This window comes from Podarcis pityusensis, assembly GCF_964106645.2.
Source record: "Podarcis pityusensis genome assembly, chromosome: 7".
In the NCBI taxonomy this organism is placed as follows: domain Eukaryota; kingdom Metazoa; phylum Chordata; class Lepidosauria; order Squamata; family Lacertidae; genus Podarcis; species Podarcis pityusensis.
Window position 1 is genome coordinate 39,715,220 of NC_138031.1, and position 22,574 is coordinate 39,737,793.

Genomic DNA, 22,574 nt, shown 5'->3' on the forward strand with positions numbered 1-22,574 from the left:
GATGAACAAATATCCTTTTCCTTTCTTGTATCAGCAGCCAGTCATCTTCTGAGAGGCTAGGTGTGGCCACTTGCTGCTATTGTCATTGTTAGAAAATGGAAATGAGCCTTGGGTCCGCTTCAGAATTGACTAAGTTGTCACAATATGCCCATGATGTTAACTCTGAAATATATTTTAAGACTCTTTTATGGGAAAATAGGCTCTCCCATTGTTAGCATTTCTTTTTTAAAAAAGTAGCATGGGGTCAGAATAGAAACTTGTGGGATACCTTAGGCATTAAGCAAGTGTCCCCAGGACTACCTTCTGAAACCTTCCATCTGGGAAGGACTGGAGCCGCTGCAAAATGGTCCCACTCCATCTAGCAGTCCATAAGCACTTTGTAGGTGATGCTATCTGAAACTTCTAAGAGGTCTGCTAGAACCAACAGGGATGGTGCTCTCTATTTAGTTCCCAGCAAAGATCATCCACCAAGGTGACCAGAGTAGTCTTCTTCCTGAAACCAGATTGAAATTGAATTGTTCAGAGGGAGCCCACTTTCCCTTGGACAAGTCCCAAATCTCTCATAATCTTCCCAATTCAGTTCAGATTCATTTGAACAATGCACACACCTGATGGATACATGGTACATGGGCTTGAAAGCTTTAGAGGCCTGATTTAAGAAAAAAGACCAAAAGAAGCATATTTTGGAGACTTCTTTTGTTCAAATGAAACAAGCTGCAATCCTGTGCACACTTTCTTGGGAGTAAGCTCCACTGAGCATAGTGAGACTTGCTTCCAAGTAAACATGCATTTGGATTGTGTTGTTAATCAGAAGGTTTAAGGAACTAATTAGAGATGACATTTTCATCTGCGGTTTAAAATCTTTCAAGCTTTTGGTTTCTAAAGTTACATATGTGAAATTATCTTTCCATGATCCATTGAAACCACTAAAAGTGGTTATTCATGCCAACTTCCTTTTTGTTTTTCAGCTCGATCCAAGGATTATTCAGCCCTTTTTGGCAGACTGTCGACAAACAATTGCCAAATTAGATAATCAGAACATGAAAGCCATTAAGGGACTTGAGGACAGGCTTTATGCATTGGACCAGATGATAGCTAGCTGTAGCAGACTGGTAAATGAACAAAAAGAACTTGCTCAGGTAATGACTCTTTCAGTTTTTATGTGAGTGGCAGGTGGATGATACTGTTTCCCAAGGCTACTGTATTCCCCCCCCCCCCAATAATGTCACTATTTTTAAAGAATCACAATTTTATAATTTAGTATTAAGCCCTAGATTAGTGCAACCCAGGCTAGGAAATGTGATTTTATCAGAACATGCATTTGGAAGCTAGCCTTTTGACAGCTGTCTTTTGAAAGGTGATGAAGAGGGTGGAGCAGAGCTGGCTGTGCCTTTAGGCAAACTGAGGTGGCTGCCTCAGGTGGCAGAAACCCCCAAGCCAGAGCCCCATAGCTGCCCTGCCACATCTGTGCTGATGCAGTGGTACCTCTGGATACACACATCTCGGGTTGCATATCCTTCAGGATGCGAACATGGCAAACCCAGAAGTATTTTTCCGGGTTTCGCCGCACTTGTGGAAACCTTGGGATCCAACCAGAGCTCTGGAACGGATCCTGTCCGCAACCGGAGGTACCACTGTATTGGCTAAAATAACATGAGATCTTGTGAGTGTGCAAGATCTCACGTGATTCAGTGAGATCTCCCCCAAAATATGTGTCAGTGTCAGGGCTGGCAGAGAAGCGGCAGTGAGAGAAGCTAGGCAGGTAAAGGTGGTACTTCTGGTTTCACCTTAAGCAGCAAAACGGGTCTCGACAGCTCATGTGGAGGCAGAGCAACTCCAGGCACTCGTGAATGAGACAGATTTTGTAGGCCAGTTCCAGTCTTTATTCAGGCCTGCTTGGGGACCAAACCAGCTCTAATCACATGAGAGAGAAACCGGGGTGGGGATGGGTTACACTCTTGATTTTGTTAGATCTCTTGATGGCCTTTGATTCCACTGGATCACCACTGTGGGTTTAGGAGTAGGGAGTGCTGTTTGCAGAAGGTAGCATTGGGTGATGCCTTTCAGTCCCCTGGGAGTTCCATGGTGCTACTCAGTATAAGGGGCCAGTGGGATCAAATGTCATTAGGAAGTATTGAAGCGCATCTCTATTTCTTGGTAACATCTGAATCAAGAGGTGCTGTGGAAGTCCTGAAATAGTTCATGGATTGAGGGACAGCAAACTGAAATGAAACACCAGCAAAGATAGAGGCCCTGTGTGAGTGGATACTGGATCTGAAAACTGGTCTGTTGCCTCTTCTGGATGGGGTTGCACTTCCTCTGAATGAACAGGTGCATAACGTGGGGGGTTGATCCTTGATCCAGCATTGCCAGTGGAAGCACAAGCATCTAGAAATGCCTTTTACCAGTTTCAGCTAATAACGCCAGCTGCAGCCATTTCTGGACAAGGGTAGTTTGGTGACAGTGGTACACACAATAGTACTATTAGATTTATAGTCCACTTTAAATGGGGCTGTCCTTAAATTTCATCTAGAGTTGCTGCTATTACAAAAAGGCTGTTGCATGGTAGCTTTTTGAGGCAACGTATAAAGCTTCTGTTGAAAGTATTCCTCTGGCTGCTGATTTGCTACTGAGTTACATTCAAGTTCTTATTACTGGTGTAAAAAGCCTTTACAGTTCTGGACAAGGGTATATGAGAAGTCGCCTCTTACACCACCTATACAGTTCTGGACAAGGGTATATGAGAAGTCACCTCTTCCTCCTGTTTCCTAGTCACTGAGATTTGTCAATAAAGATCTGTTGATGGTGCCATGTGCCCCTGCTGTAAAGCATGCTGTGGCTCCAGTTCTCTGCATTTCTCTTTCTTGGAAGTGAAGCAGGCTCCTGTTGCCATTATTTATTTTTTTGTTGCGTGCCCTTCACCCTAAGGTCCCAGGGCAGGTTACAATATTACAGCACAATTTGGATTCGAGTTTCTCGCTCCCATAACCCTCACCTCTTTTGCTCCTGCAGCAACTGTAATTAATTGCTTGCTTTAAGCTACCTGATTTTACTCTTTGATAAACATTTCTCTGTCACAGTGACCCTGAGCCACATAGGTTTATTGTGAGAGGAGGGTGTGTTGAAGCTGCTGCCTCAAAGCAGAGAGAACGATTGGCTGTGAACTGGATTGGATCCTGTTTGTGGAACTGGGATCCATTAATAATGCTGACAATATTATTTTAATTTTCCACATAGCTGTGTGAATTGTGCATGACATAGAGTGAAAATAAAAATAAGTTTTTGATTTTATAAATAAATTCATCCATTAGATTTTCATCAATATGGTCAGTAGGTGGCATTGTATAATAAGGCTACTTCCGCTCAACTCCTAAATCAAATGTAAAGCTATAGAGATGTTTGTGCTACTTACTTTCATTTGTGACTTTCATTTGGTTGTGTTTATTTCAATAATGCATATATCACATCTTTTATCCGAAAATGCCTTTCAGGTGGCATACATAAAAATTAAATGCAATATTGAAATAAACTTAAAAGTCGTGAAACAAAAATATAGGAAAATTGAGAGGAATAAACTATTCAGCCAATTAAAAGTACAGCAATTTAAAATCCCTGGGCAAATAAAAAGGTAATAAAAGCAAATAAAAAGGTTGAAGCCTGTCGCTAGAAAGAATACAGTGTTGATTGTTTGCTTTTCTTTAAAATCTTTGTATTATGAATATAAAAAGCTATATTTTATTCAAAATCCAGCCATTTCTATATGTAGAATACAATGCCTTTTCCCATATTTATGTAGAGACATCTGAAGTTCTGAAGGATTCAAACGATCAGCTGGTTATGTGCTAGCAATCCTGCCATTGACAGCTGTGTCCACAGCTGACACACTCTGTGTGTAGCTTTCAACAGCCACTATTTGTGTTAATTGAAATCACTATGTGGGACATAATTCTTGAAGACAAATATTCAGCTTCACCTCATAAATATAAAATGATTTCATATGTAGTTCCACATGTTTACTAGCTGTCCAATGTATTTTTTCAGTGGCGACTCCCAATTGATGGTGCAATGTTTTCCTTAAACATTTCATTACTGCCCGCTTCACTACCTTTTGGCACTAAAAGAAGACAAGCATATTTTCCTTAGTTTTTAATGGACAGTCTTATTCTTGTTGCTTTTATTGTTTTGTGGTTTAAAATTTTTATTGTTGGCTACCTTGGAAGCTAACCATGGATTATTATTATTTTTTTAAAAGCTACTTCATGTAAATAAGATGCAGAATTTTTGTAGTTTGCAATTTCATTATATAGCTGTGTCTACAATCCTGTACATGCTCACCTGGGACTACCATTGAACTCAATGGGGCTTATTTCTGAGTAGGCATAAGATTGCCCTGTAGCAGAAGTAAAAACATAATTGAAACTCTTTTAATAATAATTCACTAAAATGGAGCAAGGTCCTTGAAACAGTAGGAAAAATATGTTTTAAAATTAGCAGTTTGCGTGACAGAACAGTATGGTTTGTTAGTCTTGTTGACAGATGTTCTATTTTAATGTCATGCAGTTATATAAGTAGGTTTTAACAAATGAGGTTTTTTACTCTAGGCCAGTAATTAAGTTATGGTTTGCAGAAGATGTGCCCATTTTGCATGGAGTACTAAATGATCTGAATAGTGTTCTTGTCCTTGGTTTGTGTATATGAAGCTGGCGCAGAACATTTGACAAGATAATAAATAAATATGTATTAATTTCCATTTTTATACCACCCACCATCATATCAGTGTCACAGCATGGGTTACAAATGAAACATCAAGCTCACAGAAATGGAGAATTGTAGAGTTGGAAGGGATCCCAAGGGTCATCTAGTTCAACCCCCTGCAATGCAGGAATCTCAACAAAAGCAACCATGACTGATGGCCATCCAACCTCTGCTTAAAAACCTCCAAGGAAAGAGAGTCCACCACTTTCCGGGGGAACTGTTCCACTGTCAAACAGCTTTTACCAGCAGAAAGTTTAGTCAGAATCTCCTTTCTTGTAACTTGAAGCCATTGGTTCGAGTCCTACCTTGTCTATGGAATTGTGTTTCTTTATAAAACTGCACAATGTCTTGTTTTAAATGTGACAGCTCAAATAACTAACACTGTTTAGCTTGGTTTTGGGATATGCATGGATCTGGGCTATCAGGGAGCATTAAGATGTATTATAATTAAGTGATTATATGCTGTGAAGACCAGGCATCATCATCATAATCATCACCATCATCATTTATTTTTACCCCGCCCATCTGGCTGGGTTTCCCCAGCCACTTTGGGCGGCCTCCCAGAAAATATTAAAATACAATAGTCTATTAAACATTAAAAGCTTCCCTAAACAGGGCTGCCTTCAGGTGTCTTCTAAAAAGGCAGTGTTTTTGTCCTGCTTTTGTTTTCATATCTTGCCACAACAATGAATTTTAAACCTGTTTTCTTACAGGGATTTTTGGCTAATCAGAAGAGAGCAGAGAACTTGAAAGATCCTTCTGTATTACCCGATTTGTGCTTGAGTCATGCAAATCAATTGATGATTATGTTAACTAACCACCGGAAACTTTTAGATATTAAACAGAAATGTACTACTGCCAAACAAGAACTTGCAAATAATCTACAAGTCCGGCTGAAGTAAGTGATGCTGCTGCAGTGCTATATGCTCCTCAACCATGTTTTGTTTTGTTGTCACCAGATTGTCATGCATGCAACACTACTAAAATTATGTTTTTATGCAGGGATGGGAAACCTCCACTTCATAATTGTCAGTAACTAAATGGCCTGCTATGTCAAGCAGAAAGATCTGTTATCACCAATCTTAAGTACTAGGTGCTAAGATTGGAGATATCTAGGTGCTAAGATTGGAGATAAAGTTGGCTCATCTCTTTTTGGGTGGGGTGGGGGCTTGCTTTTAGTCTTGTGCAAGAAAGATATTTAGTTCATATCCGACAGTCAAACCTGAATTTAGATTTAATTTTGTTAATGTGACTTATTGGGACAGTTCTGGGATCTTGAACTTGGTACGCGATGCATAAATCAACTGTATGAGAAGCTAGTGTTTTGTTTTTGTATTTTTACCATGCCATTGAAGCTTGACCAATATGCCGCATAAGCAAATATAGATAGATTTGTAGAGCTGGTTTTTGGCATTCTGTATTATATTCTGGGTTTTGGCAGAAAATGACCAGAGAACTTCTCTTTTGTTTTCAAATGAGCAAATTGATACAATTCTGGAAACAGAAGTTCTGGTAGAAGCATCCAGTGGAGAAATTTTATTGCTGTTAACAATTCAGTATGCTACAGTGAAACTTTGTATTCCATAGGTGGTGCTGCTTTGTAATGCTTCATGCTGACCAGGATGGAGAGAAACTTCAAGCGTTGCTTCGTCTCGTAACAGAGCTGCTAGAAAGAGTGAAGATTGTAGAAAAGCTTAGTAATGTCCCTCAGATGTACTGCTTGGCTGTTGTTGAAGTTGTAAGGAGAAAGATGTTTGTAAAACACTACAGGGAGGTAAGCAACTTGAGTACAAAACCTAGATCTCAGATTGAAGACTTGAGGAGGGAACATGACTGTGTGTGTATGTATGTTTAATATAAATATGTATTTTTTCTTATAGTGGGCTGCTGCTTTAATAAAAGATGGGAAACATCTTTATGATGCAGAAAAGGCCAAAAGGGAATCTTTTGGAAAGTTATTTAGTAAGTATTTTCTCTCTCTCTCACTCTCATTCTTAAACCTGTAATATTGATATATACACCACTTTTATCTCTGAGTAATAATTAGGTCATACATTGTGGCTACCATGTAAAGGCTATTTTAAATTGCAGCATTTTGTGACTGTTTCCGTATGTTGAACTAGTTGTGTGCAGATAAAAACTAGATCATTGGGGGGGGGGGAGCTTTTGAAAACCACCACCATCCCTTCTCTTTCCTTTCTTCCCTTTTTCTTTATTGCTGTAGGCCAGGTGTGAGGAACCTGTGGTCCTCCATCTGTGGCTGAACTACAGCTTGCATCACTTTTGGTCATGCTTGCTGGGACAGATGGAAATTGTAGTTTAGCAACATCTGGAGGGCCAAAGATTCTTCACAGCTGCCCTTGGACCTTCTCTCCCACCCCTCACCTGAATTATACAATGAAATAACCTTTTATGTAAAAGTTGAAAAAAGGAGATCTATAGGTATACATGGAAAAAATAAAATGAAATTGCCCCTGTTAAATTTTCACAAATAACTTGCAATGTAGTTCTATATTGTTCCTCTTAATAGAGTCCTGAGAAAGAACTGTTAGGAAATGCATTGGGCTCATCCCCCCCCCCCAAAAAAAAATCCTCCCCATTTTTGTTGTTGTTTGTTTTGTTGTGTGTACACACACACACACACATAGAGACATACATATACACATACATACACATATGTGAATAAATCAAGTAATATTTATTTCTCTGAACAGGGAAATCTTTTCTAAGAAATCGTTTGTTCAGGGGACTTGATGCCTGGCCCCCATCCTTCTGTGTGAGTATACCATGCTTTTTATTTTTAATGTAGACTTTTGGCTTTTCCCAAACACTTTGAGCAATTACTATAATTTGAATTTAGAAGGAAGTGTGTAGCTACTTTTTGTATTAACTAGCTTGTGAAGAAGGGGGTATTTAGATTCTTGGTGGCATAGAATGATTACTCTGCCTCTTGATTTAATACTATACTTGCCCTAGAATAATTGCTCTGGTAGCATAGATTAGTGATCTTTCATCCAGTGTAACCATTTATGTGTATATTTTCATTTAAAAGTGTAGACAAATACTTCAGGCTTATAAATAGTCTCTACCCTGGCTGTCTGAGGCACAAAAGAAACAACCAGGTTGGGAAGCTTATCAAACATTGAATACTATTTTCTTAGAAATATCTGGTCATTTGTTTAACAAATTTATTTGTGGACAAGCTACTTTTGTAGATTTGTTTACAAGCCTCAGATGTTCCTACTTTCAGCTGCAGCTGTTTTAGTGATCAGGAGACATTCAAGTTCCCTGCACAGTCTTTCAACTGATAAATGGAAATTAAAATATATCTCAATGGTCTTTATTTATAGGCTTAAAAAAATATCTCAGTTGTCCAATCTATTTTGCTATTTATCGTGTTCTCATTGATTTGTTTTACATACAGACCCGAAAACCTCGCAGGTTTGATGGTGAACTTCCTGATATCTCATTATCCGATCTGCAATTTTTGCAGTCCTTTTGTCCTTCAGAAGTCCAACCATTACTCAGGTAAAATGAGTTCCTAAGCATGTGGGCAAGCAGAAAATAGATTGGGATCTACTGCTAGATCTCTGGGCAATTTGTAGTAGATTGGCAGTGGTTCCCCATAACAATAAACTAGTAAAATTGTAGTAAGGTGGCTCAGAGAAAAAAATAATATCTGCCATAGCTAGCCTTGCTTTATAGTATTCATTTATTTCCTTTGGCCAGGTATTTGTATGGTTAGGTGACCTAGTTTTAGAGGCTGTTAGAATCCCTGATCTTTAGCAGTTAGGGTTCAAACTGAATACTTTTGTGGCAGCAGGACTTTTCATGATAGCACAGGATTGCCCTCCTTTGAATACTGTATTTTTCGCCCTATAGGACGCAATTTTTCCCCTCCAAAAATGAAGGGGAAATGTGTGTGCGTCCTATGGGGCGAATGCAGGCTTTCACTGAAGCCTGGAGAGCGAGAGGGGTCGGTGCACCTCTGCGCAAAGCTCTGCGCAACCCTCGGGAGACCGGCTCCTGATGGCCACGCAGAGGTGCCTGCAGTGCCGGGCTCAGCGCAGCTCTGCGCGGCCATCGGGAGCCGGGCGTGAAGTCCCGCACGGCTCCCGATGGCCGCGCAGAGGTGCCTGCAGTCCCGGGCTCAGCGCAGCTCTGCGCGGCCATCCGGAGCGGGGCGCAAAGTCCCGCCCAGCTCCCGATGGCTGCGCGGAGGTGCCTGCAGTCCCGGGCTCAGCGCAGCTCTGTGCGGCCATCCGGAGCGGGGCGCAAACTCCCGCCCGGCTCCCGATGGCCGCGCGGAGGTGCCTGCAGTCCCGGGCTCAGCGCACTTCTCCCCATCGCCAGCCTCACAAGCTCGGGGGACAGCGGGGAGGCGGAGCGCGCCTTCCCGCTGTTCCCCGACCTGGTTCTTCCAGCCCCGCACCTGGGGGGGAAATAATTTTTTTTTCTTTATTTCCCCCCCAAAAAACTAGGTGCATCCTATGGGCTGGTGCGTCCTATGGGGCGCAAAATACGGTAACTGGTAAGACAGAGACAGTTGTGAACTTTTAAACATCTTTCAAATGTCTGCCCAGGCTTTTGGGACTCTTGGCTCTTGATTTTTATGTATATTTTTGTTTTGTGCATGGTTTGGTTTTTATCTGTGATAATACAGTTGTGTTTTGTCATTTTTAACTTAGAGTTTGGAAATTTTGTTGAATATTGTGTTGTTTTATGTAAATCATAGAATCATAGAACTGTAGAATTGGAAGGGATCACGAGGGTCATCTAGTCCAAACCCCTTGCAATGTTTGCCCAACGTGGGACTCAAACCCACAACCGCTAAACTACTTAAAGATTTTGAATATGCTAAGTGGTATATTTTTATATATAAATATTCTTAAATGCAGTTAACACTTGTAATCTGTTAATATCTGTTTAATGTAATCTGTGTTAATTACTCTGTATTTTTAAGGGTTCCTATACTTTGTGATTTCGAACCTCTCCACCAGCATGTACTTGCTCTACATAATCTGGTCAAAGCAGCACAAAGTTTGGATGAAATGTCACAGACCATTACAGATCTGCTGAATGAACAAAAGGTACCATTGTATTATATGTGTGACTTTATATATGGGTAGATTGTTGAATGCCAATCCTAAACACAATTACTTAGAAATTAACTAAGTTGTGAAGTGAATCAGTGAGGAATATTTCTGAGAAATGTATTTTGTGAACAAGAGCAAAAAAAAAGTTGCTTCTCAGTTCCTCGGCCTTTCCTGAGAGTACTCAACTTTCAGTAGATGTTTCTTGTGGAGTGTCTCTTCTCTCTACAAGAAGGCAAACTGCCTGCAGTTGGCAGCTTATTGTCCATACTTTATATAATATCGCAATCAACTGCCCTAAAATTTTTGATTGAGAAACTAGGAGGGTTCGATCCTTTGAATCTTGGCATTTTGCCAAACAGACCTTTTTAAATGCTTTCCTATTTTTTTGGTAAAGTTAACACAACTTATTGGACATACTGGAACAGTCAGCTAAAAGTTGCTTTCCCTAACCTCCAAAGATATTTTGTAGTGCTTAAATGTTGGGTTTCTGAAGTACCTAGGACCTCTTATTCACAACATTTATTTGAAGTAACATACTTAATCACAAAACGTTTCAGGTTTAAACATAGTTAAGTGTCAGTTATGTATTTCTGAAAGCATCTGTTGCAAATCCGTGAGCTTGTCACCTCATCAGGGGTCCGTCCTTTGATTGTTTATTACACCACCCTTCTTAGAAAAGTAACATATGGAGAGACTTAAATCAAGGAGAAAATTTGTAAAATATTTATCTTGGTGTTCTTTTTCAGTGCATTGTTATAGGGGCTGCTTCTGTTCATATTTCTGCTTCTCAGAATATTTTTTTTCTTGGGAATTTACTATTGATATTAATTGGAAAGCATTTTGCTACAAGCCTAAATTAGGCTTGCATGGCTAATACTGGAAATATTTTTCTTTAAAATACTAATTGAATGGAAAGAAAATGTGATACTGAAGCAGAATCCACTAGTTATAGTGTGCTTTTTCTGAACTCAGTCTTTGCACCTTGTTTTGTCAACACAGCATAAAAGCTGAATAAACAATTAATTTAAGGAGAAACAGCTTGAAAGAAACTAAGGTAGAAATTACAGAGAGTGATCATGGCTAGATTTCATTCATATCTTTGTGTTATGTGATTCACTTATTAAATAAAATTGTACTTCCATAAATGCATGTAAACGGGCAAATCCCAGTAATTCAGAGTAATGTAATTTACCATCTGACAAGTATTTCAGGACCTCTATCATACACTAATTATAACCAGTTTGCTACATAATGTTCTAGCATAGGAGCAGGCAACCTTTGTTGTGGGTTGCATGCTGGTGGTCGATAGAGCCAGAGACAAAAATGTTCTAAATTAACTGATTCAGAATAAAGGCCGCCCTGCCACAAATAGCATTATGGCTACCTCAGATTAGAATTCCTAGTCTTCTACAAGTCTACTCAGAAGTAAACCCCACTGGTTTTGATGTTAGTTCTCAATACATATAAAAACATTTGTTTTTAGTACAACAAGCATATAGTTTCCAAGCCCTTTTTAGAAAGGAAGTAAAAATAATTCCCATTTTACTTCGGCATACTATGCACACACTTACACGCAGAACTAGAGCATAAGCATACCAATTTATTTTTGGACAGCTTGGAAGGGGGGGTTATTTTCTCCAAAGCATGCAAGCAGGAAAAAAGTTGTTTAAAAATTCCTTTATGTTTTATCAGATAAAATACTGTCCGTTTCAAATATTCTGAAATGATATAAAAGTGGAGGGGGGGAGAGAAAGAAATTAAACTAGGAACAAATGAATGAAACAGAATGAAAGGAACTCTGATGGGATGCAAGAATGAGGCAGCTTCAGAAGGTGCATCAAATGAGATTGGGGTACTGATTTGCTGGTGTGCCCTGGATTAACCATGGTTTTACTTTCTGCTACCTATAGCTGCCAGTACGATGTTATAAGGTTTTATGAATTCCCCCTTCTCTAATGTGAAATCCTGCCACATGTATGGAGCCCACTCGAGGCCTATCTTAGGAATTGTTTATGTTTATGGAATGATAGTATTTTAACTCTGGCCTGTGTTTTATACTTTTAGGCTTCCAACAGTCAAGCCTCACCACAGTCTGTCACTACACCAAGGATGGAAAGTACAACAATTGCTACCTCTCCTAGAACTCCTCCACCACTCAGTCTTCACGGTCCTTTGTGCCCTCCTGTGTGCCCCCCAGGTCCTTTAGAAGAATTGTCTCCAGACAGTATTGATGCTCATACATTTGATTTTGAAACGATTGCCCACCCAAGCATTGAACAAGCCCTTAAGCAAGGGTCATTAGACTTGGACTCACTGGCAGAAAGTCCAGAATCTGATTTTATGTCAGCTGTTAATGAGTTCATAATAGAAGAAAACCTAACGTCACCGAATGTGATAAGTGATCCTCAAAGTCCAGAAATGATGGTGGAATCTCTCTATTCCTCAGTCATCAATGCAATTGACAGCAGGCGGATGCAAGACACAAATATATGTGCAAAAGCAGAAGCTTTAGAAAATTCTGCTATAAATGTTTATATGGAAAAATGTAGAGATGTTGCCGAGGAATCTCGGTTAAATTTAATAAACATAAAAGAAGACCTTTGTCATTTTAGAACATTTGTAGAAAAAGAACAATGTGACCTTTCCAGTTCTTTAAAATGTACTTCAATAGAAATAAAGAATATTATAGAAAAAGTAAAATTTTCTCTTGAAAAAACGCTAAAAGATAAACACCAGAAAGAGCTGCAATTGGTAAAAACTGAATATGAAAGCAAAATGAATACTTTAGTTGAAGATGGTGAAGAGAACAAAAAAAAGATCACAAAATTAAAAGGTGACTTAAAAGGTCTTGAAGATGTTTTGCATGATAAAGATAATGAATTTGCAATAGTAAAGAATGAAAAGGAAGCTGTTGTGTTTTTACAAAATGAAAAGGAGCAAAAATTGCTTGAATTGGAAAGTCAAATGAAGAATCAGAGTTGTGAAATTAAAGAACTAAGAGAGTCACGTGAAAGGGTGATGGAGAGTTTGAAAAAACTTCATACTGAAAACGATGAAAAAATGCAGCTTCTGAGAGCAGAACTTCAGACTTTGGAGCAAGATCACTTAAAGGAACTGGAATCCAATCTACAGGAAAGACATACACAAGAATTTGATGAACTAATGGCTAAACACAATGATTGCTTAGAGGAGTTGAAAAAGGAGAATAAACTCCGACTTGAACAAATGCAAGAAACTCATGCTGCAAATGTCCATGAGAAAGAACAACAGATTGAGGAATTAAAGGTCAAGGTTTCTGAACTGTCTGACTTAAGATGCAAATTAGAGGTTGAACTTGCACTGAAAGAGGCAGAAACAGATGAAATGAAAATACTTTTAGAAGAAAACAAAACTCAACAGCAAGATAATCTAAAAAGTCTTATTGACAAGGAAACTGAAATGTTAAGAAAACAGATTGATAATTTGAACCATGTAATACAAATTAATAATGATGAATATCAGGTGGGTCTAGCAGAGCTAAGAACTTTAATGACAATTGAGAAAGATCAGTGCATTTCAGAATTAATTGATAGGCATGAAGAAGAAACAAATTTGCTTAGAACTGAATTAAGTAAAGTAACTTCTTTGCACCAACAAGCTCTTGAAGCAGAAAAAAGATTGGAAGAACAAATAACAGAGTTGCAAGGTAAGCTAGAATTGGAAGTCAGTGCCCTAGAAAAGCAAAAAGAAGAAAATTTGGTATTGTGTGAACAGCAAAAGAAATATGAAGCCACTATCAGTAAGTTTGCAGAAGAAAAAGAGCTACTATTAACTAATCATGAACAGGACAGGAAACTGCTTGTTCAAAAGCTCAACTGTGAAAAAGAAGATGCAGTCCGAAATGCCCTTAAAGAATTTGAATTGCAAAGGGAAGCTGTTGAAAAAGAACTTTTGGGGAAAATCCAGCAACTAGAGATGCAAGTTAATCAGAGGTACTGTATGAATTAAGTTGCCCTCTAACGCTTGAAATAAAATAAACCAACAGTGCTTAATATAATTTGTAGTCAGTTGAGTAAGTGCAGTCTCAAACTGTAGGTTTTCTCTATTCTTGGATTAATGGTTCCTGCTCTTGCTCAGATGCATCTTGTCTCCTTAGATATGTTTATCCTTTCCCCTCGTTCAAACCAGTCCCTAATTCCATCATTACATGACTTATGCTCAGGAGCACGTAGTTCTTTTTCTATTGAACTTCTGTATTCAAGCTAGTAAGTATACATTGTGATTGCAAAAATGCTGAGCTTTTCTGCTTCTTTTTAGATAGTTCAAGCTCCTGAGTTGAGGACTTCATTCAAACCTCCTTTTCACATCTTCCTGTTGGGTGTAGATTTTTTCTTTTTCTTTTTCATCTTCCAATGGATAGGTGGACCTAAATCAATCAATCACCCCATGAAATTGGTGTCCCTATGTTAAACACAAGCTGTGTGTAAGAAAGAATTTAAAAATTACCTTTCCCCTAGGGTAAAAAGTTGTTGGATAAGAGAAGCACCTTCACACAATCTTGCAGCATTAATCAAGCACAATGTGCATTATTTTAAAACTGTCACATCTAAATTCAAAATTCTTTTTGATTGATAGGGCAGAATCCCTCATTTTTCTAGTAAAGGAATTCTCCCCATAGTGAAAGGGAACCTTTGGATCCAGCTCATAATGTTTATTGATCATGAAGGGGAGTTTGCACTGAATGCCAGATGGAAGTGATACATCTGTCCAAGCTGAGCAGACTGAATTCCTTAAGTGAATGATGGAAGAATATTTCTGTTTTTTAAGATCAGTCATTGACAGCATAAACTGATATTCATAACAATGTTTCTGGCTGCGCACAAATAGCTTTAAGAGTCACTGAGTTTTATCAATTGAGATTCTGGCTTTTTAAAATTTGATTTTAATGGGAAAGCAGCATGGGGGAGTTTTTAAAAATCAGTCTGGCAGTTTATCAGGGACAAAATACTACACAAAAGTGCTCTTAAAATAATAACTATAGGGCTGCTTAAAAACCGTGGCACTTGTTTTTGTTCCTATTCACAGGACTCATTTATTCCCCAGATATCTTTTAGGAATTAGGTTTTTTAAAAAAGATTTTGAAGCTGCCCTATCCAAGAGTGAAATTGAACTTTTGATTGATGGATGGAATTTGAACACTCCACATAGGCCTGGTTCTCCCTCTCCACCCCTCTTGTTACCCATAAAAGGAGACCAAAAACTTCTGGTTTAAATTTAAACAGTATCTTCGGAACTCTTAAGAACTGTAATTTGTTTTAAACTTTGGTTAATGAAAATAAGCGAAGGTTAAACTGTGGCTTCTCAAGCTGTCATTTAAGCAAACTACCTTTATTTGAGTTTGGATGTCACAGGGAACCACTGTTATTTTAAAATGGAAAATTGTAGGGAGAGGAGAGTGTAGAAGCCCAAGCCTCAATACAGTCCATTTTTCAGCAACAAGCTGTGGTTTCTCGTTACTTCTAACAGAGCCATACAGTGAACTGTTCCTGAAGGGTTGCCATGTTAGTCAGATGGCGGACTCTGGTTCATGAAAACGAATACAGCAGCAATATTAATAGTCTTTAAAGTGGCACAAAAATACGTTTGTTTACCTAAGCACAGTTCTAAGTACTGAACAGTGTTAAAATTGGAACATAAGATTCTAAGAACGTTAATAGTGTGCATAATTTGCATTCAAGGAACCCAGTAACAGACATTTCCAGAATTAGATACCTGTTTACCAAAATACTTCAGGCTTCATTTCCTACCTTTTGAAGCATATAGTAGCAAAATAATAGTGGTAACTGTTTCAGCTTTTCTATAAGTAAAGTGATTAGTGGAGCAGCTGATATTTTATTTCTGGGAGGCCTGAAGTGACTTTACGAAGATCACTGGACACCACAATGTCACAACCAAAACAAAACCCAGATATTTGAAAAACTTAAGATGCTGAAAATCTGGCAAATGTATTCACTTCTACAGTTCAGAAGTAGCCTGAAGTAAAATTATGTTCTAAACAGATTTGTACATATGACCTATGTTCTTTTCCTCAAATGAAATACCATGGGCCATCTTCAAATGTGATGTGATATCGAGCTAAGTATTTATGCTTGTTATAATTACTAATTTTCAGTAGTGAAGATACGTTGTTAAAAATTATGCAGTCTAATGATGTCCTATATTTATGTTATGGCTGTTACGCCATTTGTGATAGTCAATGTATATAAATTAGACATTTATGCTCATGCATTGAATACATGCAGTGCTCATGCCTGAAGGGGCATTCCTCAGGAAATTTGAAAGCACTATGTACAATTGCTTACTTGCAACTGAAAGAGCTCTTCTGTTGTTCGCTTCATTAGATAGCATATAGAAGAGCAATTACATATATGTCTTTAAGTAGTAATCAGGCTTGTTAAAGTTGATTACCTAGGGTGTGGGGATGTTGAGGGTCTAAATCCAGGCATGCTGATCTTCCAACACATGATCACTAGTAGCATGGTTATTATGTGGGCCGGGGGCGGGGGGCGGCGGCAGTGGAAGAAGGAGAAGAAGAAACAGAAGTGTATGCATAGGTGTGTGTTTTTTCCAGCCAAGTTTCTCTGGACAGAAGAATTTGCTTGCAATGAGTAAAAACATGGGCTACAAATCCAAGAAGCTGTTTTGGCTCATACAAGGGGCTTCTACTAGCTTAGTGGAAAACTCAACTGTTTTTTTCTTTAAACAGATGACCCACACAGCCGAATGCAATACCACCGACTGCTTTTCAGTTTTTTATTAATGGGGGAATAGAGAGAAGGGCTTTGGAGGAAAATATTAATGAGTGAACATGTTCACATGCGATCAGGCTATTCCTCAGACTACAAGCCGTGTGTGGCTTTATAGGTTAAGTCAGCATTGTTGTTGTTTTTTTAATTGAGCTAGGGAAACTAGTTTAAACCAAAGAAATCTATTCTTCTCAATGGTCTTGGTGATCTATTTTGGAATAGTTGAGATCCTCCAAGTAGTCTTCAGAGGCAGCCACATGTACAACACCTTGTAGTTTACACACTGGATGATATTAGAGCTTGAATTACCCAGTCTTTGTCCACCAAGGAGTCCTGCCACTCACAACACTAGTGATGTGGGGTGGGTATTTTTCCATGGCAAAAAATGCCTGTTTTGTAAGTTTATTAACAATGAATTGATGCCAATTGAAAATAAATATTAGACAAGCTTGGCAGTTTCATTTTTTAGCTTTGTTTATGAAATACCAAAAAAAAACCACACATCCACCAATGCAAAATTAGATCATACACCTAGGGCATACTTTGTTTTTTAAAATTTCAGATTACCCTAATTTTCATAGAAAATCTTACAATTCAGTGGTATCTGGACAACCCACAAAACTGTGCAGCAGCCTCAGGTACTTTGTACCACAGATGTTACAGGCTGTTAAGTAAGTGGCAGATCTTACAGCACTCCAAAGCTACAAAATGTGCCGTAAGGAAAAGTGTAACCCAGTCCAGCACAGGTGGACAATGTATTCTACTCCAAAGAAAATCTCACAGGCTTCCATCCACCCCACCCAACTCGTATGGACCCTGCACTCACAACCTTGACATTATTAGCCCAACAACTCTGACCTACTCAGCTAGCTAGACTTTGACTTCCTCCATCTCCACTCAAAGTATTTTTTTCCATGAGTCAATAGTTTGTTCAACATGAATAATGAAAAGTAAGTCTAAGATAGCTTTATTAATGATCAACTACTTAGTTGTTTTCAAGGTTCTTTAGCTAATACTTTATATGTACTTTATGTTGGTTTTAGTATGGATTTAAGTTTTTTCTGTTGACAGTGTAAGTCTTTTTGACCGTGTAAATTAAAGTATTATGGGTTAATGAAGTAAAGGTTTTTTAAAACCACAGCAGCAGCAGCAACAACAACAAACTAGCAATCCAAGACATTATCTACTCAAAACTGTTACATGCAGGTCAAGTCAGACATAATGATTTTCTTTAGGCAGCCTGCATTTTTCTCTTTGTGTGGAACTTTTCACATAGTGCAGTCTGGGCCATGGACTGCCACAGGAACTTTCTTCAGTGATCTTGTTAGTAGTTGAGCAAGCTTTTCCATCTAGGGTGAAATTTTATGCAGTCATCCTCTGTATAGACACAAAGTGGTGGTTGGCGGGGGGGGGGGGGAGAGAGATATGAAAATGTCTTGTTCTCCCTGCACATGGGCAACCCCATGCCTTTTAATCAGCAAAGAGCGAGTTCAGAGTCCAGGGGGATAGGATAGATGCAAGGGAGATTTTATTTTATATAAATCTGTATATATCTATCTATACTCTCTTTTACTCGGGGGGGGGGGGTAACTCTCTGTTCTTTTGCTCCATTCCAAGAGTACACAACTTTAGACCACTTGATGCAGGAGTAATCTGGGGTGCTTGCTAGGGATAAAGGCAATCCAAAGCTTTTGGGGCATGGTTGAGTGGAGCCAGTGCCCCCATGGCAAAGATCCTTGAGTATCTGTCTGCTCACCACTCCTCTTGGCCAGAGGAAAATATGATTTGTCCCTATCCACAAGGATGTGCACCAACAAGATCAGGGACTAACATCACCAGGAAGCCCTTGGAATACTTTTCTTAGAAGGTTAAAGCACTGTGCTCTGTAGAGATAGTCCAAGGCTATTGTTGGGGACAAATAGAGGAGGAAGAGAAGAAGCCAGGCTCAGGCAACTGTTCAGGTAAAGGCTAACCTATCGGCATACGTATATATAGTTGGGTGCAGGAATGCCTGGAGGAGGGGGGACAGGTGGGAATGTGGTGGGACAATACAGCTTCCAGTTTCTCTCATGTCTGCAACTGGGTGTGCTAAGCACTAGAAGCAAATAGTGGTGAGCCATTGTTTGGTTAGAGGGTCATATTAGGACTGAAAGGAGGCCGGTTCCAAGATCACTGGCAGATATTGAGTCCATCTGACATACCTCACAGAGTTGTTATGAGGATGGAAAGGAACTATGCATGCTGGAGGAAGGGCAGGGTTTATTTTTAACCAGGATTCCTCGTTTGAACATAATGCTAGGCTGAGATTCTTTGAAAGTAACCTTGGCAGAAGTCCTGGAATTAGGAGAAAGGGGAGGCACATGGATTTTGTTTCTTATCTGGAAATAAACACAGAGTTGCAGCCTTATTTTGTAGATTATAGAACTTGTTTTTTTAAATCGAGCTTTATTATATTCCCAGGGGATTGTGGAAGGGATTTATTGGTACCAAAGTTTTAAAAGCAAAAGTAGTACATTTTCAGTTGTTGGGGATCAAGCCAGTTTGTGAGGCATGGCCACATCAAGGCATAATGTGCTTAGTGCCAAGTTGTTTCACCATATTTAAAATTCTAAATGTAATTTTCATGAGTTGAGTTTGTTGAATTGCATTGGAATTGTGTAATACCGGACTGAAGTGTTTCCACACTATCATCTCAGTAAGCTGAGAGTTTTTACTGTGTAATTGAAATAACTTGCTTAATACGTTACTTTACAAGTAGAATAATTTAGCTGTCTTAACATATGAGAAATGAATCGTGGAGAATATTCAAGAAAGACAGTATTGGAAGCAGATCCATTTCTTACAGAGTTTTCCCCATCTCTTTATTAAAACAAGAATATACATTGTGCTCCCTATGTGGCATGTCAAGACCATCATGTAACGTGTCTGTAGCTGGATTATTTTGCATTTGAATAATGCTGGTGGTGTACCTGATTCACAAAGGCTCCCCTGCCTGCTATTGTCGTAGGATATATTTAGACAGCTATTAATTTCTCTGACTTTAGAGCAGCAAATTGCTTGATAGTGAATTCCATCTTTGCAATCCCATTATACTGTAATATAGGGATTAATGCAAGATTAGATCGAAACTAAATTTATTGTTCCTCCTATAACCAAGATTTAGTTTCATTTTTAGGTGTTATTTTTTTACTCTCCTATCTTTCCATGAACACACCAATTATTTGCACAACATCTGAACTTTCTCCTGCAAAGTCAAGCGGAAGAAGGCGAACACACTGTGCGCTAAGAATCTTGCTGCTCTGTTTGTTAAAAAAAAAAATAAGAAAGGCTTTTTCATACATTTATCAGAAATGTTTCCCCTTGACTAGTCAGAATTTTGAATTTCTTAACTAGGGAAACACCAGATAAAGTGATATTGTGGTTTAAGGTTTCCCTTTGTAGTTTGTTCGTACCATCCTGGGCTGGTCATTTAAATTTTCAACGTTTTCCTTTTCCTAGTTCGGTTGAATCATCTGCATCAAGCTTAGTTGCAGAACTTCAAGAAAAACTTCAGGAAGAAAAAGTGAAGTTTTTGGAGCAGCTTGAAGAACATGAGAAAAGAAAAAATGAGGAAATGCAAAACATTCGAACATCACTCACTGCAGAACAGCAGGTGATTTCAAGATTTCAGATTAGATACACTTGTGAGGATGCTTTAAAGTAACTGGGAGCTCCTTTGTTTTTCACAGCCTTCTTAGAAATTCTCATTCCTTAAAATTCCAGGACCTTTTGATGGTTTCCTTATGTCTTTAGCTTGCAAATGGATTATTGCCTAGCATTTCAGGCTAGTACTGGTTTTCTGACGTGTCACATACAGTCACTGCTTGTTCTTATACAATCCCTGTTCATTTGAGTGGAGTTTTGACTGGTGTCCTAAACAACTTCCATTGCATGTTTGGCAATTGTGCCACTACATCTGAAAGATGCTGGCACAAGGAGACAAATGAGCAGCTTGGAGATCATCAAAATTGGATGCATTCTGGGCTTATGCTTCTAAAAAGTAAAATCAATCAATCAGTCAATCACTATTAATTGTTATTTCCAAAAAACATTTTTACCCTGCTTAGTCAAAGAAGGCTCAAAAAGCAGCTTACAAATTTTGATGATGATAAGACGGTCCCTGCAGCTCACAGTTTTAATGAGGTATAGCACAAAAAAGAAAAGGAACGGGGAAGGAGGTGGGGAAAGCAAGCTGGGACTGAAAAATACGAAGAAGCAGAGCCAAAAGTTCCCAGTCTTTCAGTCTTACCTCTCTCCCTCTCCTGTACCTGATGGAATGGCTTCTGATAGATGGCTGCTGAGGGAGGAGGCCAAAGCTGGTACGTTGTAGCCTCTTCAGAGATTGAAAAGTTACAGTACCTATTTATTTTTTTCATGTCATGTATATGTACATTGTATTGCTTAAAATAATGCTGATTCTGTATTTCCAGACGACGTTTAACACTGTTCTAACAAGAGAAAAAATGAAAAAGGAGAACATAATAAATGATCTTAGTGACAAATTAAAAGCAATAATACAGCAGCAAGAAAGGGATAAGGGTAAGCATGTGCTACAAAATGATTTGTACATGTAGTTTGAATCCAATTAATTGCTCTGCAAAATATCAGAATATTGAATATTACTTGTTGGCTGCCTTTTTCTCAGATCTGATTGAAAGTCTTTCTGAAGACCGAGCCTGTTTACTCGAAGAGAAGAAGAAACTTGAAGAAGAGGTTAATAAGCTGAGAAGTAGCAATTTTGTTCCACCAGCCTGTTTACCGCCTCCTTCAGAACCTCCCGGAGCTTGTGCAGCTGATTTTACAGCAGAAACTGAGCGATTAACTTCAGATACCACAGAAGAAGGAAAAATGGATTCCACACTGGAAACAAGCATGATGGCTGTAAAGTTAGTACACAAGTATCGAAATAGATATGTATCTGAATGTCAGTAGGCATTGTTTGGAATTCTTTATTCTTATTTGAAATGTTTGAAAATGCCCCCCACTCCGCTGTCATGTGAAGCAACTCAAATCTGAGGTGAATAGTCTGTGGGTGCAAGGCTTTCGGACAACCTGGAATTCTTGGGGGAATTTGTATTTATATTTTGATCTGATTTGATACATTTTTACATCTCCTCCAGAGACAGACAGAGAGAGGAGTATATAGTTTTGTGAATGACATCTTTATTTCTCAGGTTTCTTAGGTTATCAACATTCTCCTTTTACTTCCAGTTACAGTGTTTATTTTGCTGTGAGGGATAAAACACATCCATCTACATCCTGTTGGGCTTTGGCAGCAGGTGACTTTGGTGCAAAGTTGAACAGAAAACAATATTCTTTTTTAAATGCCTCAAATAATTTTCTTTATTCATAACTCTAACCCATGCACCATCCTTCTATAATTTTTGCAGGGGCCTTATATAGTGGCACCTTTTCATTTTTTGTTGTTGTCATATTCATGGAAGTTGTTTGCAAAAGTACATAGGAAATCATTGGACCTCTTTTTAGAAAACAAAAACACCTCAGACTTTAAAGGGTCCAAAATCTGAGAGCTTCATTCCCTCAGAAGTGACTACTGTGCCTATAAATATCATACAATTCTGACTTCCGGGTCAGCGCCATTGGTGAATGGCGGAGTTCCTCCGTCTGGAGGAACGGGCTCCGTGGAAACTGGGTCTTCCCGCCGCGGCAAAGGTGGGGACCTGCTAGAAATCCCAGGTGGAGGAAGCCTGGGAACGTGGGGTTCGGCAGGGCACCAGGAGCGCCCCCCTACTCACAGGGAATCCCTTTTAGGGGCTCCAGAGCGAAGTGGGGTGAGAAGCGCGGTGCTGCGAACTGACTGCTACTTTCACGGAGTGAAGCCGCACAGCCATTGCCGGAGAGCGCTGACTTTTTCCTGTGGACAATTGGATTTAAAACA

At 39.0% G+C, this 22,574-nt stretch overlaps 1 protein-coding gene across 2 annotated transcripts in view; it reads left to right on the plus strand.

Moving 5' to 3' along the window:
• The window catches only part of RB1CC1 (RB1 inducible coiled-coil 1), a 48,839-nt gene that overhangs the window by 13,092 nt on the left and 13,173 nt on the right, over positions 1-22,574 (plus strand). For both annotated transcript variants that reach the window (XM_081013264.1, XM_081013265.1), the window contains exons 8-18: positions 969-1,139; positions 5,469-5,653; positions 6,343-6,529; positions 6,636-6,717; positions 7,470-7,531; positions 8,180-8,283; positions 9,719-9,845; positions 11,916-13,822; positions 20,135-20,288; positions 21,106-21,214; positions 21,321-21,561. In XM_081013264.1, the coding sequence (XP_080869390.1) occupies positions 969-1,139; positions 5,469-5,653; positions 6,343-6,529; positions 6,636-6,717; positions 7,470-7,531; positions 8,180-8,283; positions 9,719-9,845; positions 11,916-13,822; positions 20,135-20,288; positions 21,106-21,214; positions 21,321-21,561 (3,329 nt within the window). The remainder of the gene's footprint in view (positions 1-968; positions 1,140-5,468; positions 5,654-6,342; positions 6,530-6,635; positions 6,718-7,469; positions 7,532-8,179; positions 8,284-9,718; positions 9,846-11,915; positions 13,823-20,134; positions 20,289-21,105; positions 21,215-21,320; positions 21,562-22,574) is intronic.